This window comes from Anser anser (assembly GCF_964211835.1).
Source record: "Anser anser genome assembly, chromosome: 1".
Classification (NCBI taxonomy): domain Eukaryota; kingdom Metazoa; phylum Chordata; class Aves; order Anseriformes; family Anatidae; genus Anser; species Anser anser.
Genome location: NC_139720.1, coordinates 137,200,509 through 137,221,261, shown reverse-complemented (window position 1 = coordinate 137,221,261; position 20,753 = coordinate 137,200,509). Strand labels below are relative to the sequence as shown.

Here is a 20,753-nt window from a genome sequence, read left to right as displayed (position 1 = left end):
GAAAAGTATTGAAATTGTAAATGTATTGTTAATTATATATAACAGAAGTGTTAAGTTTTTATTAGGAAACCATGTATAGAAGCATAAAAAGTATGTACAACAGTATATGAATTCTGTTTTTTGACTTAATTTCACACTCCCAGTGTTTGGAGTTCACTGTTTTCTCAAACAAAACAAAAAAACACAGTGAATACAAGTTTTGGAAAATATTTTTTTATTATAAAATGTACAGTATATTGACCTTAACATTATAAAACACTGTAATGTATCAGAGTCTTGTAAAGACCAATAATTTATAAAATGAGACCAAATTCATTGTTACTCTTTCTAGTCTCATAGTCTGATTTAAAAATATATATATAAAATATATAATGAATGATTTGACTGGAGCATCCTTAGTAGCTGGAAAAGGTTTGTTCATATGTTATGGTAACTAATGTCTGCATGTATTTTTATTAAAATAGATCACTCTTATTGCTAAGTTAGTCTTTGATTTTGAAGAGCTGATAGAAGAATGAACAGAAAGGTTAGTATCATATTCTATAAGGCTAGATTATGTAAAAGCACTGCAGGGGATAAAGAAAAATATGTTACTCCAACAAAATACTAAAGCACTTCTATCACTGCAGCTCATTTATTAACAGTTAATACTTCTTTGGTACTTTTAAGGTGCTTGTTGAAATAAGGAGTAGCTTTGGACTATGGACAAGAATAGACTACTTCAGGTCTCAGATGCTATTGGATAGCATGAAAAAACACATTACACTGCCTTAACAATTTAAAGACCTTTTCCAATGCATTAGTCTCCTCACTTTAAGTACATCTACTGCCTCCTTCTATTGCAGGGAAGTACTATCATGTTGAATACAAAAGCAATGCACTTCACATGTACACAGAATTAATTCCTTTTTTTTCTGCCCTCAGCCTTCCTGGCTTTGTTACAGTCAGTACTTTCCTTCTTGTACTTCCTTGGCAGTGACTTGAACTCTAGCATCCAGCCAAAGGCATTTGTTTTAGTGTTAGAATATGTGTATGTAAGTTGTTTTCGAATCACTGCCGAGTATATTTTTAGCAGTGCATTTATAGAAGCCTGCATCCCTTTGAGAAGACTGCTGGATGACTAATGACCCCTGAGGGTGAAGAAATTTGTTTCCATACAGACGGGATTGAGCTCCTGTTGTCAGATGAGATTTGTCTGGAAGCTCCCAAGTTATTTCTGCTTTAGGAATCCCAATGGCCATACAGTTCAGTTTTACTGAATTCCCAGGCCTGGCATAGATGACAGGTGCTGGCTCACTGGTGATCCGGGGGGGATAAGCTATCACAATGACAGGCACATTCATAACAGAAGTGCCATACTCTGTGGACACCTTGCACAGGTAAGTGCCCCTGTCAAATACAGAAGCCTCACGCACTGTCAGAGAGCCATTCTCCAGGAGGGAGAAGCGACCCACAGCCTGGGGGGCATCCAAGACCATCCCATTGGGCAGTGTCCAGGAGATCTGTGCCCTTTGATTTGGCTGGGTGATGCAATGGAGCTGCAGAGTTTCTCCATTGATGATGCTCACCAGGTTGTTGTACTGGTTGCTGATTTCTGGCCTGAGTCCCACCTTCAGGAAGACTACCCGTTCCACATAACCTCCTGGGTTTCTGGCTGCACAGCGGTACGTCCCAGCATCCCCTGCAGAGAGACCACTGATGTGTAAGATCCCATCCCTCTTATGGTAAAATCTGTGCAGACGGCTGCCACTCAGCACTTCAGTGCCATTGGGAAGGATCCAGCTTGTGCTTGGCTCCGGGTTCCCCTGGACTGAGCAGTTCAGATTGATGCTGTGCCCAGCAATGGCAGTGATCCTTTCATTGACAGGGTCCCTGAAGGAGGGTTTCTCCAAATGGTCTGTGATGAGGAGTTGCACAATCAATCTCGCTTCCCCTCCTTCGTTCCGCCCAATGCATATGAGCTGTACCGCATCTGTCTGCCTCACCCCTCTGATGTCCAAAGTACCATTCCGATGCACGGTGATCCTGTTTCCATAGTAGGGAGCTGGCAGGATTACTCCTTCTGGAAAAGCCCACAGGACCCGTGGAGCTGGGATACCTTCAGCTTTGCAGTCAATAAGCTTCCGGCTGTCCCTGATGGCTGTCTCCCTCACAGATGTTATTGCATTGAGATGCCCATTGATTCTGGGAGGCTGAACATTTACATGGATCCAAACTATTTTCCGATCTTCTCCAGCACTGTTCCGCACTACACAAGTATAGTTGCCACTGTCAGATCTTTGGGCCTTTTGGATGAGGAGGGTGCCATCCCGATACACCTGGTATTTGTCAGATAGGGCAGGAATGGGCCTGTTGGTTGGGGAAAGCCAAGTCACTTTGGGAGTAGGTTCTCCTTTGGCTTCACACGCTACTGTGACAACATCACCATAGGGTACATTAATAATGACATAAGTTTTGTTCTTGATAGTTGCAGGCTCGGCCACTACTTTGACCCGCACTTTCATCTCATCTTTCCCAATCTGGTTCTCAGCATAGCAGGTGTAGTCCCCCTCCTCTCTCAGTCCAACATCATTGAAATACAGGGTTCCATTATTAAAGACCACATATCTCTTTGTCCGGCTGCCACTGTCATCTGACTGCATGAAGGTATTGATCATGCTGCCATCTGGGAGACCCCAGGAGATCTCAGGATTTGGTAGCCCAGTAGCTACACAGTCAACTTTCAGGTCCCCTCCATACTTGACCTTATGGTTATTCTCATTCTTATGTTCTATTTTTGCTGGTTTCATCATCACATTCACTTTGAGGACCACATAGTCATCCCCAATCTTGTTGCGGGCCACACACAAATAGTCTCCTGCATCTTTATCTGTAACTGAATGGACAACCAAAGTTCCATTGCTGAATACTTTGATTCTTGTCTCCAAGCTACTGTAAGGAAAGAAAAGAGAACAGGACATGAGCTGCAAAATCACATTTTAGGAGTTAGTAATTGAGTGTAACGTGGGAAAAACAAACAAACAAAAAAAGACAACCCAACAATATGGAAAAAGCACAGGAGCATTGCTATTGTTAGATAATTAGATGGTCTGAAGTGACCAAGATATTCACCACCAAAAAAAAAAAATGGAAAAAAATAATTCCACTCACTCATAGCCAAACAAATCTACCCTGTTCCGTTCAATGACTTTAATAGTATTCCTTTATTTTTGACTTTTCTGACTACATGTACAGAATTCTGTAACATTCAAACATGCCATATCTGAATAATATACTCCACACAAACCTAGATGGATCATAATTATGGAGTCTGGCACTTGGGTACCCAGTTAAAAATAAATCAATATGTACTATTTCCTCTGGCCCCAGGTACAACATTTTAAACCCTCAGAGCAATCTCAAAGAAGCAAAATGTTCAGACTCAATAATAAACAGTAGGTAACCTCTAGTAATTTTACTTTAAAATGACCTAAGCTTTGAAATATGGGAAAAAAAAAAAAAAGGAAAAAAAAAAAGATTTTGAATGTGCTATTGAAAAAAAGCTATTATTCCTTTCCATTTCACTGTGGAATTGGTGCATTGTGGTCAAAATTCATTTCCTCGGTAGCTCTATGGTTTTCTCCCCAAAGAGATCTACTGTATTAGAAAAATAGTCCACATAAATCTCACGACAGTAAATGAAAGAACTATTTTGTTGCAATTGCTATGAAACATAAAATTAATTCTGGATTTTGTACTACCTATGGGCTACCCAAATATATTTTTTGTCCAATTAAAAAAAATGCTGACTACAGTCCACTATTAAGAAAGCTGTTGACAAATGTGTATTTTGATTTCAGCACATTTCTCATCTGTCTACAATGATGACAGAGAATTTATTGAGTAGAAACTGTGTTTCCAAAAAAGTCCTAGGATATTTTTGTTGCTTTGAAGAAGTCATATTTTACTTAATATTGTGAACATTGTAGAAGGTATTGTTTTAAGTAGAGACTTTACTGTGAGGTAACATTTATTTACACATTTTTAAAATGCTCATCATTATTTAAATCATTATGATTTCTTTGTCCTATCTTTACAGTGTATAATGATTAGTACAGCAGATACATCAATTTCAGTGATCTCAGTTATCCTGGGGAAAAGCGGGCATCTATGCAAACCCTAATTATGCAACTAAGCACATTGGAATAAGACTTTTTGCCATCAGACTTTTTGCTACATTTACAGAATGGCTATAAAAGGCAAATAGTGGCAGCTTATCCTAAACACTTAAACCTGACTTTTCAATAATACTACTGTTTTCAAGGGAATTATGCTAAATTACAACTTGACCATCTTTTGATATAATTTCAAATTCTTCCTTAATGGTTTAAGGCCTAATTCAAAACTCACAGAAATCAAGAATGAAGCTCACACAAATATGAATGGTCTTTTCTCTAAGTTCATACAAACTGTAATTTAGCTGCAACACCTCAAATAGTAATTTACCTGTGTAGGGAATCTATCATTCTTTTGGAAGGTAACCTCCATAATATCCGAGGCCAGGGGTCACCAGAAGCACTGCAGTCCAAATGCAGAATGCTGCCATATGTTACATCTGTCCTCTGAGGAGAACTCCCGGTGATCTTAGCATTAGAAGCTTGCTTCTTCACATGCAGTTGAATCATTCTCCTGGCAGCTCCGACCATGTTAGCGGCAATGCACTCATACGTCCCACTGTCCTTGGGGGACACGTTGCGAATATAAAGAGTTCCATTGGGAAAAACAAACAAATTCCCGTTGACAAACTGGGAAGGTCGAATATGTGTGCCATCAAAGAGCACCCAACGGATGCTGGGAGAAGGTGCTGCTTTGGCAGTGCAGTGGATGTTAATACTACTACCAAAGGGCAAGGAAATGTTCTCTTGCTTATCTTGCTGGATGATGGGGGGTAAGGCTGCAATGTGGAGCCTCACTGCAATGCTGTCAGCTCCTGCAGCATTGCTAGCTACACATTTGTATACTCCTCGGTCTGAAAAAGTCGCTTGCTTGATAGACAAGGTTCGATTTTCATGAAGCATAATCCTGCTTTCTGTGGTGGTGACTGTCTGCAAAATTTTCCTATCTGGGAAAATCCATGAAATATGTGGGCTTGGAGTCCCACTTGCCTGACATTCCATTGCTATGGTCTCTCCAAAATAGACTGTGACATCTCGATAGCGGGAAAGTAAAATTTTGGGCTGGTGGGCTACAACTGTGAGCACAATAATCATTTTATCTACGCCATGTAGGTTCTGAGCAGTGCACAAATACTGTCCGTGATCCTGAAGCTGAGCATTTCGGATAAAGAAGGTACCATTTTTCAAGACTTCAAACCTTTGTAACCTGGTGTTGGTTGTCATTACAGCTCCTGGGAAGATAAGAAGAAAGAAATAAATGGAAAATCAAAGGGTTTGTTTTTAAGACATATGTCACTGCACTGAAAAAAAGCTTATGGAAAAATATAGATTTACTTAACACCAACTACATCTTCAGATGGATCACATGACATCTTCTGACACTCTCCTTGGTCTTTGCTTCTATTGCAAAACCATAATAGCTTGGCAAGTCTGTACAGTGTGGGAACTTTTAAGGGCTTTGTACTTTGGGATTCCTCTTAAATCTTCACATAATTTCTTTTTTTTTTTTTTATTTTGAATATGGAGATGATACACACATCAATATTTAAGGTAGTAATGTTAACAAACCCTTATGCACAAGCTTTGTCATCATAAATTCTAACTGCTGTGAATAATCACTTGGTTGCTATTCCTCCTTCAAGAACCAAATTCATTATATGTTAGAATTTTTCTTTTACTATAAGAAATACTGCAAAGATATTTTTATCTGTAATGACTGCTTGAAATTGGTCACATTGTTTCTGCATTGATTAAAATGGACATAAAATGTCATTACGTGTTTTTCAGTGGTTTGCAATATTTCTGTAATAATGTTGCATTTCAATATATATATCTATATAAAACCATAAAAAACTAAATATTTGTACCCTTAAAACTGTGTAGAAGAACACTTTTTTCTCTGTCTTACCTGTAGATACTTTTGTCCAAGTAATAGAAGGCTTGGGTTCCCCTACTGCATCACAAGGGATAAGAACATCTGTTTCAGCAAGGATGGATATGCTCTGAGACCCCTTTGAGATAATTTTAGGTCTTTCTTTGGGTGTCCTGAAATTGCTGGAAGATTGAATTATAGATGAATTGTGTGGTGCAATGCCTCCCACATGAGGCACAGACTGTACTTTTTGATGATGATAGTGGACATTTTTAAGAGGCTGAACTGTAGTGAATATCTGGGATCTTGTGCGCTGAGAGAGAAAGGCTGGAGGGGTAATCTTCAAAATTGCTGGTGGTGGTGATGTTGTGGTCATGGTCTGTGAAGGCACTGGGATAACTGTAGCTTTCTGCACTGTAATCCTCGTAGGGGAGACTTGGCCAATCTTCTCATTTGTGTCTTTGGGGACTAGCTGACTAGGGGGCACAGGTTTAGGACGCATACTTAAGTGAGGGAATACCCTTGTTCTGTTGAAAACGAATGGCATTCTGGAACTGGGATAATAAGGCATCCCTTGATTTGGTAGTCTCCCTGCTGTGCCTCTGTTATCTGGAACATAGTTATTGCCAAAATATCTTGAATTAATATTGTATCTGTTCTGACCCTGAATACCAAACTTGCTCGCAGTGAATGTATTTGTTCTGTGAAATGGAGTGGCTTGTGTTGGGGTAGTTGTCTCTCTCCGAAAGGCAAAAGATTTTTTGTCCTGGATAGTATGTGCTGCATATGCTGTTATCTCTGGTTTGTTTGTGTAGTGAAGAGGCTGTTGTGTTATAAAATAACGAAATGAGCCTTGTGTTACAATATATGGAGGCTTCAGTGTGCCTCTTACTGGAACATGCTTTGGAGGCACAACAGGCAGTCTTTGGTTTAGGCTTGGTATCATTCCAGCAGGTGGATGGGGAAGGTTTGGACTTAGCAATAAACTGTTGTTTGACCTGCTACTGTACGTCTCTTTGAATTGCTCCTCTTTAGACTGTATGCTAATCCTATTTTGGCTAGAGAAAGGAGTGGGGTGTACATTCTGTCTTGAGCTCACTACCATTCTGTCACCTTCTGCTTCAACTTGTTTTGTTTCTGACAACCCTTCTTGACTGAAGGTATTACTGCCCTTGGTGGTATAATGAAGAGAAGGATATGAAGTGCTTGAAATAGATGGTGGAAGAGTAGGAAGTTTTGTAAATGGAATAAAGACAGTGGGTGTATTTGGAGCCTTTTCAGCTGTCTGCAAAATGCCATATGACACAGCTTCCTTTTTATCCAAGGAAGGTGGTTTTGCCCCAGTCTCAGAAGCAACAGATTTCTTTGTTTCTATAAATGAAAAAGTTTGAGTTTCCATAGTGCTGAAGGAGGAGGACAAAGTCAGCATTTCTTGCTGCTGAGGTGGCTCAGTTATTGCTGGTGTTTTTAAAGTTACTGTGGGCTTCCACGTCTCCTCTGAAACTGAGACATCCTTAAAAACTTCAACTGTGCCAAAAGGAATACTTAAGTCTGTCATAGTGGGATGCATCAGCTGGAATGTTCCAGCAGTGGTTTCATTAACCACAACTTCTGAGTCAAAAAGGATGGGCTCTTGAGATTCTGAGTAAACAGATTTTGTAGATGATATCAAGCTGTTCCTATGCTCAATGGTAGCTGTACTTGATTGTTCTGCCTCACCATCTGTAGCTTTAGAATCTTCTTCAAGGCCATTCCCTTCAGATACATTGTCTGATGAGTGGTATTTTGGCACTTTATTTTGCTCTGGTTTCAGAAGTGTACTTGACTCTTTTGTGGGAACTGTGTTACGTACAACGTACGATGATAAAACTGTGATAGGTTCAGTCACTGGAAGTGCCATGTTTTCAGGAGCAGCAGAGAGAGTCACATGTTCTTCTTCAGGTGGAGAAGCAGTAGGCCTAAAGAAAGAAGCTGTGACCACCTCTCTGATTTTGGTTGTTTTCTCAAGTACAGCTGGATCGGTAACTAATGAAGGAGTGAATTCCATATGCTCCTCTTCCTTAGCCTGTATTTTGACACTGTTTTTAAGATCAAGGTGTTCAAGAACTGCAGACGAAGTTTTGGTCACAGCTTCAACTGTAGATGTTCTTGGAATGACAGGCATTGCCTCTGTGATTGAAACAACAGTGTGGAAAGGCTTTGTTCTTTGTCGGATTCTATTTGGCCTCAATCTCCTTCTCCCATAAGGCCTTTTCCTAGCATGCTGAGTAACAAGTGAAGGTGTGGTCTTTCTATAGGTTGGTGTTGTTGTGGCCACAGTGGTCAGTCTGCTGATGGAAGCAGCAGGTATCTCTTCTGTTTTTTTATGAGGAGCATTAGTGCTTGTCAAAATGAATGTGGGGTCTGGTTTTGAAGAAGCCAGGTTCTGTTCTCTTCCATGAAAACTCTCTGCATAACTGCTGGATGTGCTTTCTTGAGTCACTGGATTCCTGTGGGTCTCTGGTTCTTCCTTGCTCATGGATATGACAGCTGGAAAAGTTGTACTTAAGTCTGCTATTTTTATCTGACCTGTGGATACTTCTGTGTGCTGATGTATCAAGTCATTGCTTTTTTCTGTAACAAACGGAGAAACAGATGACGAAATGGCAGTAGCGCCTACAGAATCTGTTGGGATGATATCATCCAGCTGAGAAGGCATTAACATTATGTTGTCAACGCTCATCTGATCCACTTCATTTAACTTCTCACTTGTCTCCAACACGCTATGAAGATCTACAGTCTGAGATTCAGCTAGGACAGTAGCATCAAGTGGTAGCTCAGCAAAAGCAGAATTTTCCTCTGATGTAGAAGATACAGTTGCATCTGCATTTTCCACTGTGAATGGACTGCTCTGAATATTAGGAAAGCTAGTTACTGTTTCTTTGGTTAGAGGTTCTTCAGTGACAGCCTGAATATTTTCTTTGACTACAAAAGAATCGGTCCTGTCATCCTGATGCTGCTGGCCTTGGGGTTGCACAGTTGCAGAGAGAGGAGTCAAATATGGACCTGATATAGGGACCTCTACAGAGTATGTACTTGCAGGTGTTTCTAAAACCCTGTAGTCAGGGAAAGGTTCAGTTTCTGACCCTGTTACTATGGGCTGGACTGAAAATGTTTTACTGCTGTGGGAAACAGTGACTGAGAATGGCTCATCTTCACCCAGTGGTGATGCATCAGCAGAGGAATCTACCACATCAGCTGCTGTCTCTGAAGGCAGAGGGCTGGCTACTGGATGAGGGACAGGAGTAGTTTTCTGCATGAATGATGGAAATGCCGTTGTTACAGAAATGGCTGCAGCTGTAGTTGTTCTAGGAAGATTCTTCCCACGGACTTTTGCCAAAATGTCAGCCCAATGCTGTGGATTAATCTGTTTGCTTGCCATATTAATTCTCCTTCGAGATTCAAACACTCTCCGGCCTTCTGCAACATTGCTGTCTTGGGTTCTATCAGTACCTTTCCAAATTTTCATTTTCCTTCTGCCTTTCTTTCCCTTTTTAATTTGAGCCTCTGGCACCTGGTCACTTTTTTGTTTAAAGGATACTTCCCGGTCCTTCAGGCGGTTCTTTCTGCGTGGGAACTCATCCACCCCTCCTGTCCCTGATCCCTCTCCATCATCTATGACCTGCCCTCTTGTTTTTGATGAACTTTTTGAGCCTGGGCGCTTTTTCAGTTTTATCCTTTTAAATGACCTGTCAGACACCATTTTATTTACTGTAACCCTTACGGCAAACTGATCTGATCCCTGCTGATTGACAGCCACACATCTGTAATGGCCACTGTCACTGACGTGGCTTTTTGGAATAAGCAAAGTACCATTGTCCAACATATATCCTTTTGAAGAGTTCAGTAAATCATTGAGTATCTGGCTGTTTGGAAGAATCCAGCTCAACTGTGCCTCTGGGATTGCAATTGCACTGCAAGGCAAAACTATTGGATCTCCAACATTTTTTTCAACCCTCACTATATCCGTATCAGCTATCTGAATAGCTGGAGGCTGCACAAGAAGTCTGTAAGCCCTGATGTCCATATCATGTCTCACTTGGGCAATGCAATAGTACAAACCAGTATCAGTGTAACTCACTGGTTTGATTACTAGCTGACCACTGCTATGAATAGAAAACCTACTGCCTTTCTGATTGAACGGTGCCTGCAGTTTAGTCCCATCTGGAAGGAGCCACTGAATGAAAGGGCTCTCAGAGGCTCTCACGTTGCAGCTCAGCTGACACTCTGACCCCTCCATGACGCTCTGTGCTGTCCTTGTGCTCTGATTTTGCTCTATCATTACCCAGCTTCTCTGCTGCCTGGTGTCTTTGGTATGAATTGCCTGAGAAAACACAGTGAAAAAAGACAGCACCACTTTTTTCCCTGTACTTTGGCGCCTGTTTAACTGGATGCTTATAAGAGGTTGCATCACCCAGGAAGGCTCAGCCATTATTTGAGCTTTTACGCCTGTGTAATACAAAGCATCATAATCAGAGCCTTGCTTGTACCGATAGCTTATTTTAGGCTCTTTGCTGAGCATAAGTTCCCTCTCTAGTTTGACAGGCACTTCACTATAATAAGCAATAAGCTTCCACAATTTTTCATAGTTCTCTCGATTCATTGGACATTCAAAATCCAGTGAAATTGTGGCATTTATATCAATCTCCTGAGTCTGGATTTGATTCCACTGAATTTTGGTAGAGCCTGTTGGTTTCTTTATTTCACAGTTCAGATGCACTATATTGCCATGCTCATCAGTCATATTTAATGTAATGTTCCATGGAGAGGACTGAAACTCCACCAGAGGGAGTTCATAACTGTCTCCATCTTCTTCATCTTGAGTGCTGCTATTGTGCCTTAATAAGGACTGAATGATAGGTTTCCTACAGGAAATATCTTTCAAGTTTTGGATATCTTCTTTCTGCAGCTGTTTTGGGCTGTTGCACTTAGGGCAGAGCTGTCCCCCTTCAAAGGCTTTGTCTTTTTTGCATTTTAGAACACCTGGAAGCCAAAACAGAAAAAACAAACAAAAAATGACAGGTAAGGTGTACAATCATGTCCCAGAGTCGGCGAACTCTCAAGAGTGCCAAATGGACTACATGAGATAAACATTATGCCATGTGACATATAAGCAAGGTGTTTTAAAATGCTGCCTCTTTATTTTCACAGTTGAACAGGCCTGTTTCTCCAACTGACCGTAGTTTCTTCTGACTTTAATGAGAAGTTTGAATGCTCCATCCTTCTGAAAATTAGTTTCACTGCCTCTGAATAAAATTACTAGAAATTGAAGTGTCCAGAGCAACATTTTAAAAGTCTGTTAATATTTATGCTGTATAAAAAAGTCTGCATGTGTACAGTGACAACCTACCCATCTATCTTTTGCACACAAATTGAAGAGGACAGAGTCCTCTCAGCTTTCAAAAATGCAGCATTTGCCTGAGAAATGCTGGATTTCCTCATTCATTCAGGAGGCTTTTTATTTTTCCCTATTCATTAATAGTAATACTGGCAATATACAAAAAATTCTACTGTATCTACCAAAATGTGCTGATTAGTTCCTATACTTACAATCTATTTGACAGCAGCAAAAAAAAAAAAAAAAAGTACTTCTTCGTGACATCTGAAACAACTGCAAACTCTGTAAATATAAAATAAAGATTAAACAGAGGAGTATTAAAACAGGAAATGATATCCTTGACTCCTTGCTTCCACCAATGCCAAAAGGATTCTTGTCTGCCAAACAGCCATGTATTTATGTTTAACTTGTGCTGCTTACTACAATGTCAATGTTGCCTTTCATATTTACTCTGGAAATATGCTATTTTCCAGTTTTTCTAGGAATAAGTGTTATGCTGATCGCTCCTGAGGAATGAGGGATCTTTGAGTGAATGAACAATAAAGGTGGGTTCTAACATAAAATTCTAGGACAAGGGGAAAAGAACTGGCAAAATTTTGTAACCTTTTCAAACAGGAAAATATATACTTTGCCAGTCTGGCAGATCAGTTTTCTTGAGAAGTTCTCACAAATGTAATATATAAGTGAACCAGTCTACCACTTGCAGATTCAAATATGATGCTTCAAAGACAAGGAAAGTGCATTCCATGACAGAACTGGTACACAATCAACTTGGCATATGCCACACTGGTCTGAGGAACATTACTGTGTTTCAAAGAGCACTTCTATCACTCTGTATTGACAAAATTCCCAAAGAAGTCAATGTTATAGTCGTATAAAGATACTAAAGCTGTCATGCATGAAAGTGGCATGGACTAATTCTCCTCTTTCCAAAAATCACTACCGTTTTAGTGCAGAAAATAAATCAAATAAAAACAGTAACAAGCCATCACTGTACAGGGAAGGAAGTTCATCTAATATTTCATCATTATTACTTAGAGTACATCTTCGGTACACTTAGCATATCCACTCATATGATCAAGGAGAGTAAATAAGAAGATTAAAGTGTAAATTACATAAATATAATACCTAAGTTGGATACCTCAAGTATCAGTTCAATCAGGGACACTTACACTACTCATTAAAGTACCACACATCCCTAAAACTATTGTTCTATAGCTATGTACAAAATTGCCATGAATTAGATATCCTAAGACAGCAAGACCCATCGTCATCCACCACACATGCTCGAAATCATTATATAAACCTTGTGACTCCAGAACTCATCTGAAACATCTTCAGTTGCAATTCAATGACAATTTCCTCTTAAGAGTCTATCAGCAGATCTGGTGTAACACCCATCCCTCTGGCCTACTATACCAAACACTTAGCTACCTGACATGTGACATAGGTGGACTCAAATGCCTAAACTGAAAACAGACATACAAGAAAAAAACTATTTAGTGGACTCCTGATCTAAGCACTGTGATTCTTATCTCACATCTAAGCCTAAGTGAATCATAGAATGACTTATGTTGGAAGGGACCTTAAAAACCATCTAATTCCAAACCCCGTGCCATGGGCAGGGACACCTTCCTCCAGACCAGGTTGCTCAAAGCCCCATCCAACCTGTCTTGAACACTTTCAGGGATGGGGAATCCACAGCTCCTCTAGACAACCTGTTCCAGTGCCTCACCACCCTCAGAGTCAAGAATTTCTCCTTATATCTAATCTAAATCAACCTTTTTTTTTCTTTTTTTTTTTTTAAGATTAAAGCCATTTTAGATTGAAGCCATTTTAGTTTAAAGCCATGAAGGCAGACCTTCCTCTGAAAAAGGAGCAGGACTGTAGGTGTTCTCTGAAAATACTTAAAATAGATTGCCTCCCTTAAAAAAGTAAGGTGTGGTCAATGAAGAAACACTAATAGACAAGAAGGATGCATGAATAACAGCCTTAAAGTTAATAGCCTGAAGTTAAAGAATTCTTCCAAGAATTTGGAAATCTAATTCCCATTCCTTCCTTAGACAACATCATGTAAGTAATGATTCACAAGAAATAACAAATCTATTCATATGGAGAACAGGGGAAACAATATCAAAGAGTATGAGTTGAAGAGGCTTTGGTAATTTTGTTCTTACCTCCAGAAACTTCATTCCATTCAAGGAACCACTTTAACCTGCAGTCACAAACCCACGGATTCCCATGAAGGTAAAGATTCTCTAGTAGTGGCATACCCTGAAACATCTCTTCAGGCAAGGTCCTAATAGCATTTTCAGATAGGTAGAGATGTCTTACTGTTGACAGTTTGAAATAATCAAGGACCATAAACGTTGAAAAGGTGTGTGGGTGAAGCTGCTGGAGCAAATTTCCCTCCAAGTGGACCAATCTCAGAGAAGTTAATCCATTAAAAGCATTTGGATGAATAAACTCGATTCTGTTGTGGTCCACGTGCAGTCTCATTAAACTTGAAAGTCCATGGAGGGTTTGGCCAGTTATGACTTTCAATTTATTGTAACTAATTTTGAAAACCTTTAAAAAAAGAGAGAGAGAGAGAGAGATTAGTTTTGTATTTAAATCCAAACAGAATAACAAACATTCAGAAGTTTTCCTCCCACATTCAAATATCTTTTGCACCACTGAAAAATGATATGCTGATCAAAAGAGGGAGAACACAAATGAACATTAGTTGGCATTATCAAGTATGACATAGGCATAGTTAACAGAATTCTAATATTATTTTTGAGGGGGAGGAATGGTACCTTAATCCTAGGAAAGGCACTACAAAAACACACTTGTTTTTTTCTTAAGCAACTTACTGAAGTTAGAAATTTGTGAAATTTAGAAAGACCTGAGCACTACCTGTAGAGACACGAGATCTTTCAAAGCACCATTAGGTATATTCTGAATGTCATTTCCATGTATCATAAGCAATTCCAGTTTTGTGAGTCCTGCAAAGGAGTTTTCATATATAGACTGTATACTGTTAAACCTGGAAAAAATCACAAAATGTGTAGTTACATTTCACACACTGACTATCATGGACAGCAAAAGTAAAATTAGTATAACCTACCTATCAAGAAAACTTGAATGGATCTTAGTGCACTGTCAAAGAGCCAGAAGGTACTGAAACATTTTTACAAGGCCAAGTATACTTAGTTCATGCTTACATTAAAATTTCTTTTAAATCAATTTGTGGCACTTTAACCATAATTTAAAACTAAGAGTAATAAATAGGCGTTTAAGTTCTAATAGTTGTCAGTATGTTTTTCCATGCAGCTCACTTTATGGAATGGCAATAAGTTAATGGCCCGTATCCAACCAATGATGCTATGGAGCCTGGCAAACTAGACATGCTGCAATGTTGCCAAAACTGCATCTAACGATAAATGAATAAAGACCTGGACAGAGGACATTAAAAATGGATATCTCCCAAACAGCAAGAGAAGCAGGAAGTCACATCATTCTTACCTTACTGCTACAACACGTAATTGGCTGCATCAACCAATTATATAAGATCTAGGAACTGAACTTCCAATTATATAATTTGAGCCCAATAACTCCTTTTAGAGAAGTAATATAGAAAATCAACTGTTTGAAAACAATTCAGTTTCACTTAGGACTAACAAGGCAGGTTTTATTTGCCAATATGGAAGCCTTAAGTTTGGCTGCCTAGCTCTGCATTTGGATTTTCCATATGTAAATACAAAATTAGACATATGAGCTAATCTGGGCATGAAGACTCCAAATTAAGCATCCAATTTTAAATATCTTTTCCTATTTTTAATCCTTTCTTTCTAGACATGAAGGGAAGAGAGAGAGAGAAATTTAAATACTTTGAATATGGAGGAAATACTTTTAAATTTTCATCGTTATCTATCTGAAGATTCTGAACTTGCTAAAAATTCAGACGTGTTTTGATATTTTTAGTCCTACTACAGATCTCCCAGGCTTATAGCAGTAATCCTATTAAAATTCCTTCTGTTTACATCAGACCTTCTAAAAAAATATGCAAACTTCTCTAAATATGAATTTTTCCTAAATTATTTCCAGATAAGAAAATAAGCTTTACCTCTTAAATATACAGCAACTTGAAACAGAAAGATTCTAAAAACATTTCTCAAAAATGAAAAAAATGCAACAGATAAGTACGACTGTTTCTTCTTGGCAGAGGAGACAACTCAGAAAATGTAATTTCTAGTGATGAAAATACAAAAAAAACAATAGGAAAGGGCTTTTATGCTAGCAGTATCAAATAATTTACTTAAAAACAGGATAGAACTTCCAAAATGCCTACACAATTTAGAAGCTTACACACCATTTTCAAAACCAATTTAGGGATAGAATTTGTCATAGAATGTTTACATATAGGGGAGAGGTGACTGTAAATATGCGTGGTTTTGACTGCGGAGAGGAAAAGGAGGGTGGTTTGATATATTCTACAAAGACAGAATTTATAAAGAAGTATGACATTAGGCAGGCTTCAAAGAGAGCTCAAAATTAATGAGACTAAAGCCATGGAAAGAAATGAATGTAGTTTGGATAAGATCTGGTGTGTTTGTATGAAGTTGTACTGAAGTTGAAGTTTGCAGTGAAGAGATTACACGTTTTCAGTACCATCATAGCCTGCAGTGTTCCTGAGATTTTATTTCTTTAAATTTTATCATGTTTTCTCAGCTTCAGAGTCAGCAAGATAACTAGACATAAATGTCACAGAGAGCTCCAAAGAGACCACATAATTATAATTCTTCCTACCATGAGCTCTACTATATGCAAAGAAAATGAAGAGGAAGAGACATTGGTTTCCATGGCAGGTTGTGTAAGAGTTGAGGATCACAGAAACAAGGACATGGATTACTGTTCAGGCTCAGAAATATTTTCATTTCCCAATAAAGAGGCATATAAGGCCACTTGAAGACATACCCGCTGGTGGATAGCACTTGGCCCCTCTGTGTTGCAGATTCTTTGGCAACAGCTTTTCAATGAAGCTGCTTAAATGACTCCCTTTGGAACCATGTGTGTTTACGTTAAGACTAAATCACATGACTTTGTGTATGAAATTTTATTTTCTCAGAGGGGACCATGAGTAACTAAACTGATGGCAGATGGCCTGAAAAAAATATAGGGAACATTCCTCACACTACAAAATGTTATAAGGCTGATCCAGTTGGACATTTGCTCTGTACTATAGAAATTACATAGTTATGTATCATTCCAGTGATACTTCCACTGATTTGACTATGAGCCACTGGGATGACTGAAAAATGGCATGAAAATACAGATTTCTGTAATACAGTTTTACTGAGTGCAGGGGTATTATGAGATTAAAATCAGACTTTAGGTGGATAAAGAACTGGTGGATACACATTTTAACTACAGAGGAGCAAATAAATTAATGTCCCTACTATTAGTCATAGCACAATCATTTGCAAGTTACAGGCCCTGCGGCTAGGGGAGGAGTTCATACCAGGTAGAGAGATGGCTCTGCTACCAAGCAGAAGAGGACTGAGACTCTTTTGCCATGCTATGTCATACAATGACCATACACAGCACTTTTGTGATATGCAGCCTACCAACTGTCCCTGCCTTCTCATCTCAGAGAAATGTAGGTTGGAAATACTCTGGCAGAGGAAGGTGATATGGAGCCTGAGCTCCCTCACCCCAAAACAGTGTTGTCTGCTTATATTGCACTTAAATTCTCAGGAAACAAACAAACAAAACAAAAACAAACAAAAACAAACAACTTCAAAGGTTATGGAATAACTAGTCTTTATGGTATTGTTTTAATATATGCTACTTCACTGTGCTACAAAATGCTACCTGCTTACATTACATAATTCTACTCCTTCTATATTTTTGTGTATCAAGTGTAATAATCAACATCTAGTAGAAATCCTCCCATAGTAGGTTTAATTCAATATAGTTTTTAAACACTGTAAGACTGCATGTACTATTTGCCAATAAGAACTGACACCATCATATAAATACTTATTTGAAAGTATTACAAACTTTCCTTTGAAATATCAGGGCTACACTAAAACTTCCTTCATGCCACTAATGGTAGTGTTTGAAATACAGAGTGTGGAAGTAACTACTCATCTCTGCAATTCCACTTAAAAAGTATACAAAGATCGCAGCATGCCGCACGCGTGCGAAGCATTCCAGGATTCAACACCAAGAACATGAAACTGTTTGCAACAAACTGCAATACAAACCCAAAATTGATCCTTTCCACATGTTTAGAAATCCTTGCTGGCACAGCTGCTAAGGACCGAAACGTGCAGTGGACTTCGGTGGGGACGTAGCAGGCGCAGGGGTGGGGGCAGGCCAGGGCACCCGGCAGGAGCCCCAGCGCCAGGATCAGCACCACGGAGAGTGCCCCCACCACGGCCCTCTCCCGCATCTTGTCGGCTCGCCTCACCTCGCTCTTCCTGGGATGGCCAGGGGACACAAGCAACAGACGACAGCAATGACGACAAAGGGAGACAGAGAGAAGAAATGAAGGTTTTTTAATGCTTTTGAAATGCTCTGTGTACTGTGAGATGCTCTGCAGCGTCTCAGAAGGTCTGCAGACAATTACGGCTAAGTTCAATTGGGAAGAGTTTTTATTTTGTCCAAGTCACTTGCTACTTCAAAGTCAACTTTCTTTCCCATAACTCATTTCAGTACCTATTCTACAAAAGTTATGCAGTCTTCTTATTCTAGTAACTTTTGTAGGTTTGCTCTATATGCCAAAGGTAGCATTTGTCTCACCTACAAATTAGAAAACTTCAAGGGAAGCATCTGGTTCAAGTGAGTTGCCATGGCTCCCTCTACAGTCAACCAACGAGAGAGAAGAAACCCATATTCACCAGAAGGTGAGTAATATCAGGTATCTACCTAGATAGGTATCTACCAACCAGGTAACTACATAGAAATAGTACAAATCAGCCTCCTTAGGTCCCTAACTAACCCTTAGGTCCCTAACTCACCTAGCCTAGCTGCCTAATTTTAAAACTACTAACTTCCAGGAGGGTAAAACCAGGCTAAATAAATCCCATTCATAATGTACATGGGAAATGGTAACACTGAGAGAGGCAGACAGTGAAAGAAAGGAAAGTAAGAATTGGCTGGACACAGATCTGGACTCTGTCATTTACTGTGCTATGCTGGGCGTGCTTTTACCCTGTAATCTTAACCAAACAGAAGCTATGAATGCTCAGAATTGATAGAAGTTGACAATTGATTTAGAAACATAAGCACAGGCCTCCAAGAAAATGTAAACAAGAAAGTCTGTATTTATAACCTTGCCATGTCTATCAACACCGAGGTTCAGATTTTCAGAACTGTGTCTAAACCCGGATGACGAGACTCATGGAGAGTTGTTCAAAGAGGCACACTACGCTGGAACAAACCCAAAATACTACTGTTATTGAGCACTAGCCATTTCTGAAAATAAAGCCAGTGTGTAGATGTCTAATTACAGATTAAGCAGCCTAACTTTGGAGAAGTTAGTTTGAAATATCCTTACTCTTATCTACCATGAGAAGAACTTGAGCTCTTCAGATTAAAGCCATGCAAGAATGCAAGCTACTATTAGAAGCAGAAATTTGGTAGTCTCGCTCTTGTGTAACAGCGTGACAAGGAGGGAAAGACATTCAGTTCTACTAGAGGTTATTAGTTCCATTAGTTATTGCTTTTAGTATAAAAGTCAGATTTTTTCAGATCTGCTAGCAACGAGACACACATTTTTTTTTGTAAGAGCGTCATGTGCAAACTATTACAGTTCAAAGGAGAGGCTCATCGGCATGAAGAAGTTTCTCAAATATCTGTGGTCAAGTTAATGAGACACTTACCATTCTTTACAAAGAAAAATAGCTTTTAATTTGTTTGGAGAACATTCAGGTGCTGTTTTCCTTAAGATTCTCTTTCATAAAAAAAAAAAAAAAAAAAAAACTTTCAAGAACATCCTACCCACTCCAGTCCCATTCGGGCGGGGGCACCGAGCCTCACCGAAGAAACTCCTTCGCACAAAGGAAGCGATGCCTGGGGCAGCCCCCCAGCGCCCCAGCCGAAGGCCCCCCTCCGCACCTTTGCCACCGGGGACCCCTCGGGGGCGCGGCCGCACCGGCTGCGCGCCTCCGCCCGGGGGCGCCCTACGCGCATCCCTACGCGCCGCCCGCCTGCTCCCCCTCCGCCGCCGCGCAGCGTGGCAGCCGCCCCAGTCCCCCCAACCCCTTTATTATTTTTTTTTTTCTCTTCACCGCGGGCAGATGCTTCGCATTAGGGAAGAATTTCCCCTCCGGGCTGAGCGACCGGGAGCCGACACCCCGCGGCACGGCCCCGCGGGGGTCTCTCGCCCCCTCCTCCGTCCTCCCCTCGGCACGGAGCCCCCCTCCTCCATCCCCACACCCCCCAACACACGGAGCCGCTCCCGAGCCCCCTCCCCTGCCGCCCTCGTCCCCCCGGCTCCTTACCTGCGGCCGCGCGCGGCGCTCTCAGCGGGCGCCGCCCGCCGCTCCCATGCCCCCGGGGGGCTTCGCGGCGGGGGGGCTGCTACCTGGCACGGCCCCGCGGCCCCTCCGGCAGCGGCCGGCTGAGGCTCATGGCAGCCCGCGGCGCCCCGCCGCCCCGCCGCCTTAGGGCTCCTCATCGCCCGTCATTTTGCAGAAGCCGCCGCCGTGATTTGGTGCCCCCGAATCGAGCATAAGCCAGGCGGGGCGGTACCGTGCCGGGGGGGCGTGTAGGGGAGGGGGGCGGGTTGGGGCTACTCCCTTCCGAGCCGTGCCCCGATCCCCCCCGCGGGCTGTTGGGGGGCGCCGCGGTCCCTCAGCGCCGTCTGGAGCCGAGCCCGTCCGTCGGGGGGCGAGCAGGGGGGCGGGCGAGGGCGGAGGGTCCCCGCCGCTTGCCGGGCTGCCTGGGGGCGCAGCTCCCGCGGCGGCAGCCTCCCGCCGCCCGCGGCCACATGGGGACGAGGGGCGCGGGGTGCCCGAGGTGCCCGGGGCGGGGGGCTCCGCGCTCCTCCGCTGCGCCGCTTCCCCACGCCGGGCGCTGCTGTGCAGGGGGAGGGCGCGGCGGAGCGGCTCCTCTTGCGGGGTGGGCGGCCCCTCGACGGGGGGGCGGGCAGGGGGCCGCGGGCGGGACCGAGGCGGGGGGCGGGAGGGGGGAGACCAGCCCTGGCCCCTGCCCGGGAGCTGGAGGTGGAGGAAAGTTTGGATTTGGGAGCGCTCGGAGCGCTGCGGGGTGCGGCTTGTCCCGTTGCGCGCCCCTCCGTGCAGGCACGCACCCGGGTTGTCTGCGTTTGTGGACCTCGCTGTGCTCTGAAACCGGACCA

The 20,753-nt window shown here is 41.7% G+C and overlaps 1 protein-coding gene across 3 annotated transcripts; it reads right to left on the bottom strand.

Moving 5' to 3' along the window:
* Nucleotides 1–197: 197 nt before the first annotated feature.
* On the bottom strand, nt 198–20,477 carry MXRA5 (matrix remodeling associated 5). Of its 3 annotated transcripts, XM_083832965.1 has the most exons (8): nt 19,897–20,477; nt 19,276–19,346; nt 17,656–17,871; nt 14,303–14,432; nt 13,582–13,972; nt 6,064–11,049; nt 4,486–5,386; nt 198–2,931 (listed from the first exon to the last, which is right to left on the bottom strand). In XM_083832965.1, exons 3-8 carry the CDS (start codon nt 17,841–17,843, stop codon nt 1,020–1,022), a joined length of 8,508 nt encoding a protein of 2,835 aa, XP_083689091.1. In that variant the 5' UTR covers nt 17,844–17,871; nt 19,276–19,346; nt 19,897–20,477; the 3' UTR covers nt 198–1,019. The 3 variants fall into 3 exon arrangements, with proteins under 3 accessions (XP_083689091.1, XP_083689089.1, XP_083689090.1); XM_083832963.1 differs by lacking the exon at nt 19,276–19,346 and having other exon boundaries at nt 19,897–20,210; XM_083832964.1 differs by lacking the exon at nt 19,276–19,346 and having other exon boundaries at nt 198–2,928; nt 19,897–20,210.
* Between the last annotated feature and the right edge of the window lie 276 nt (nt 20,478–20,753).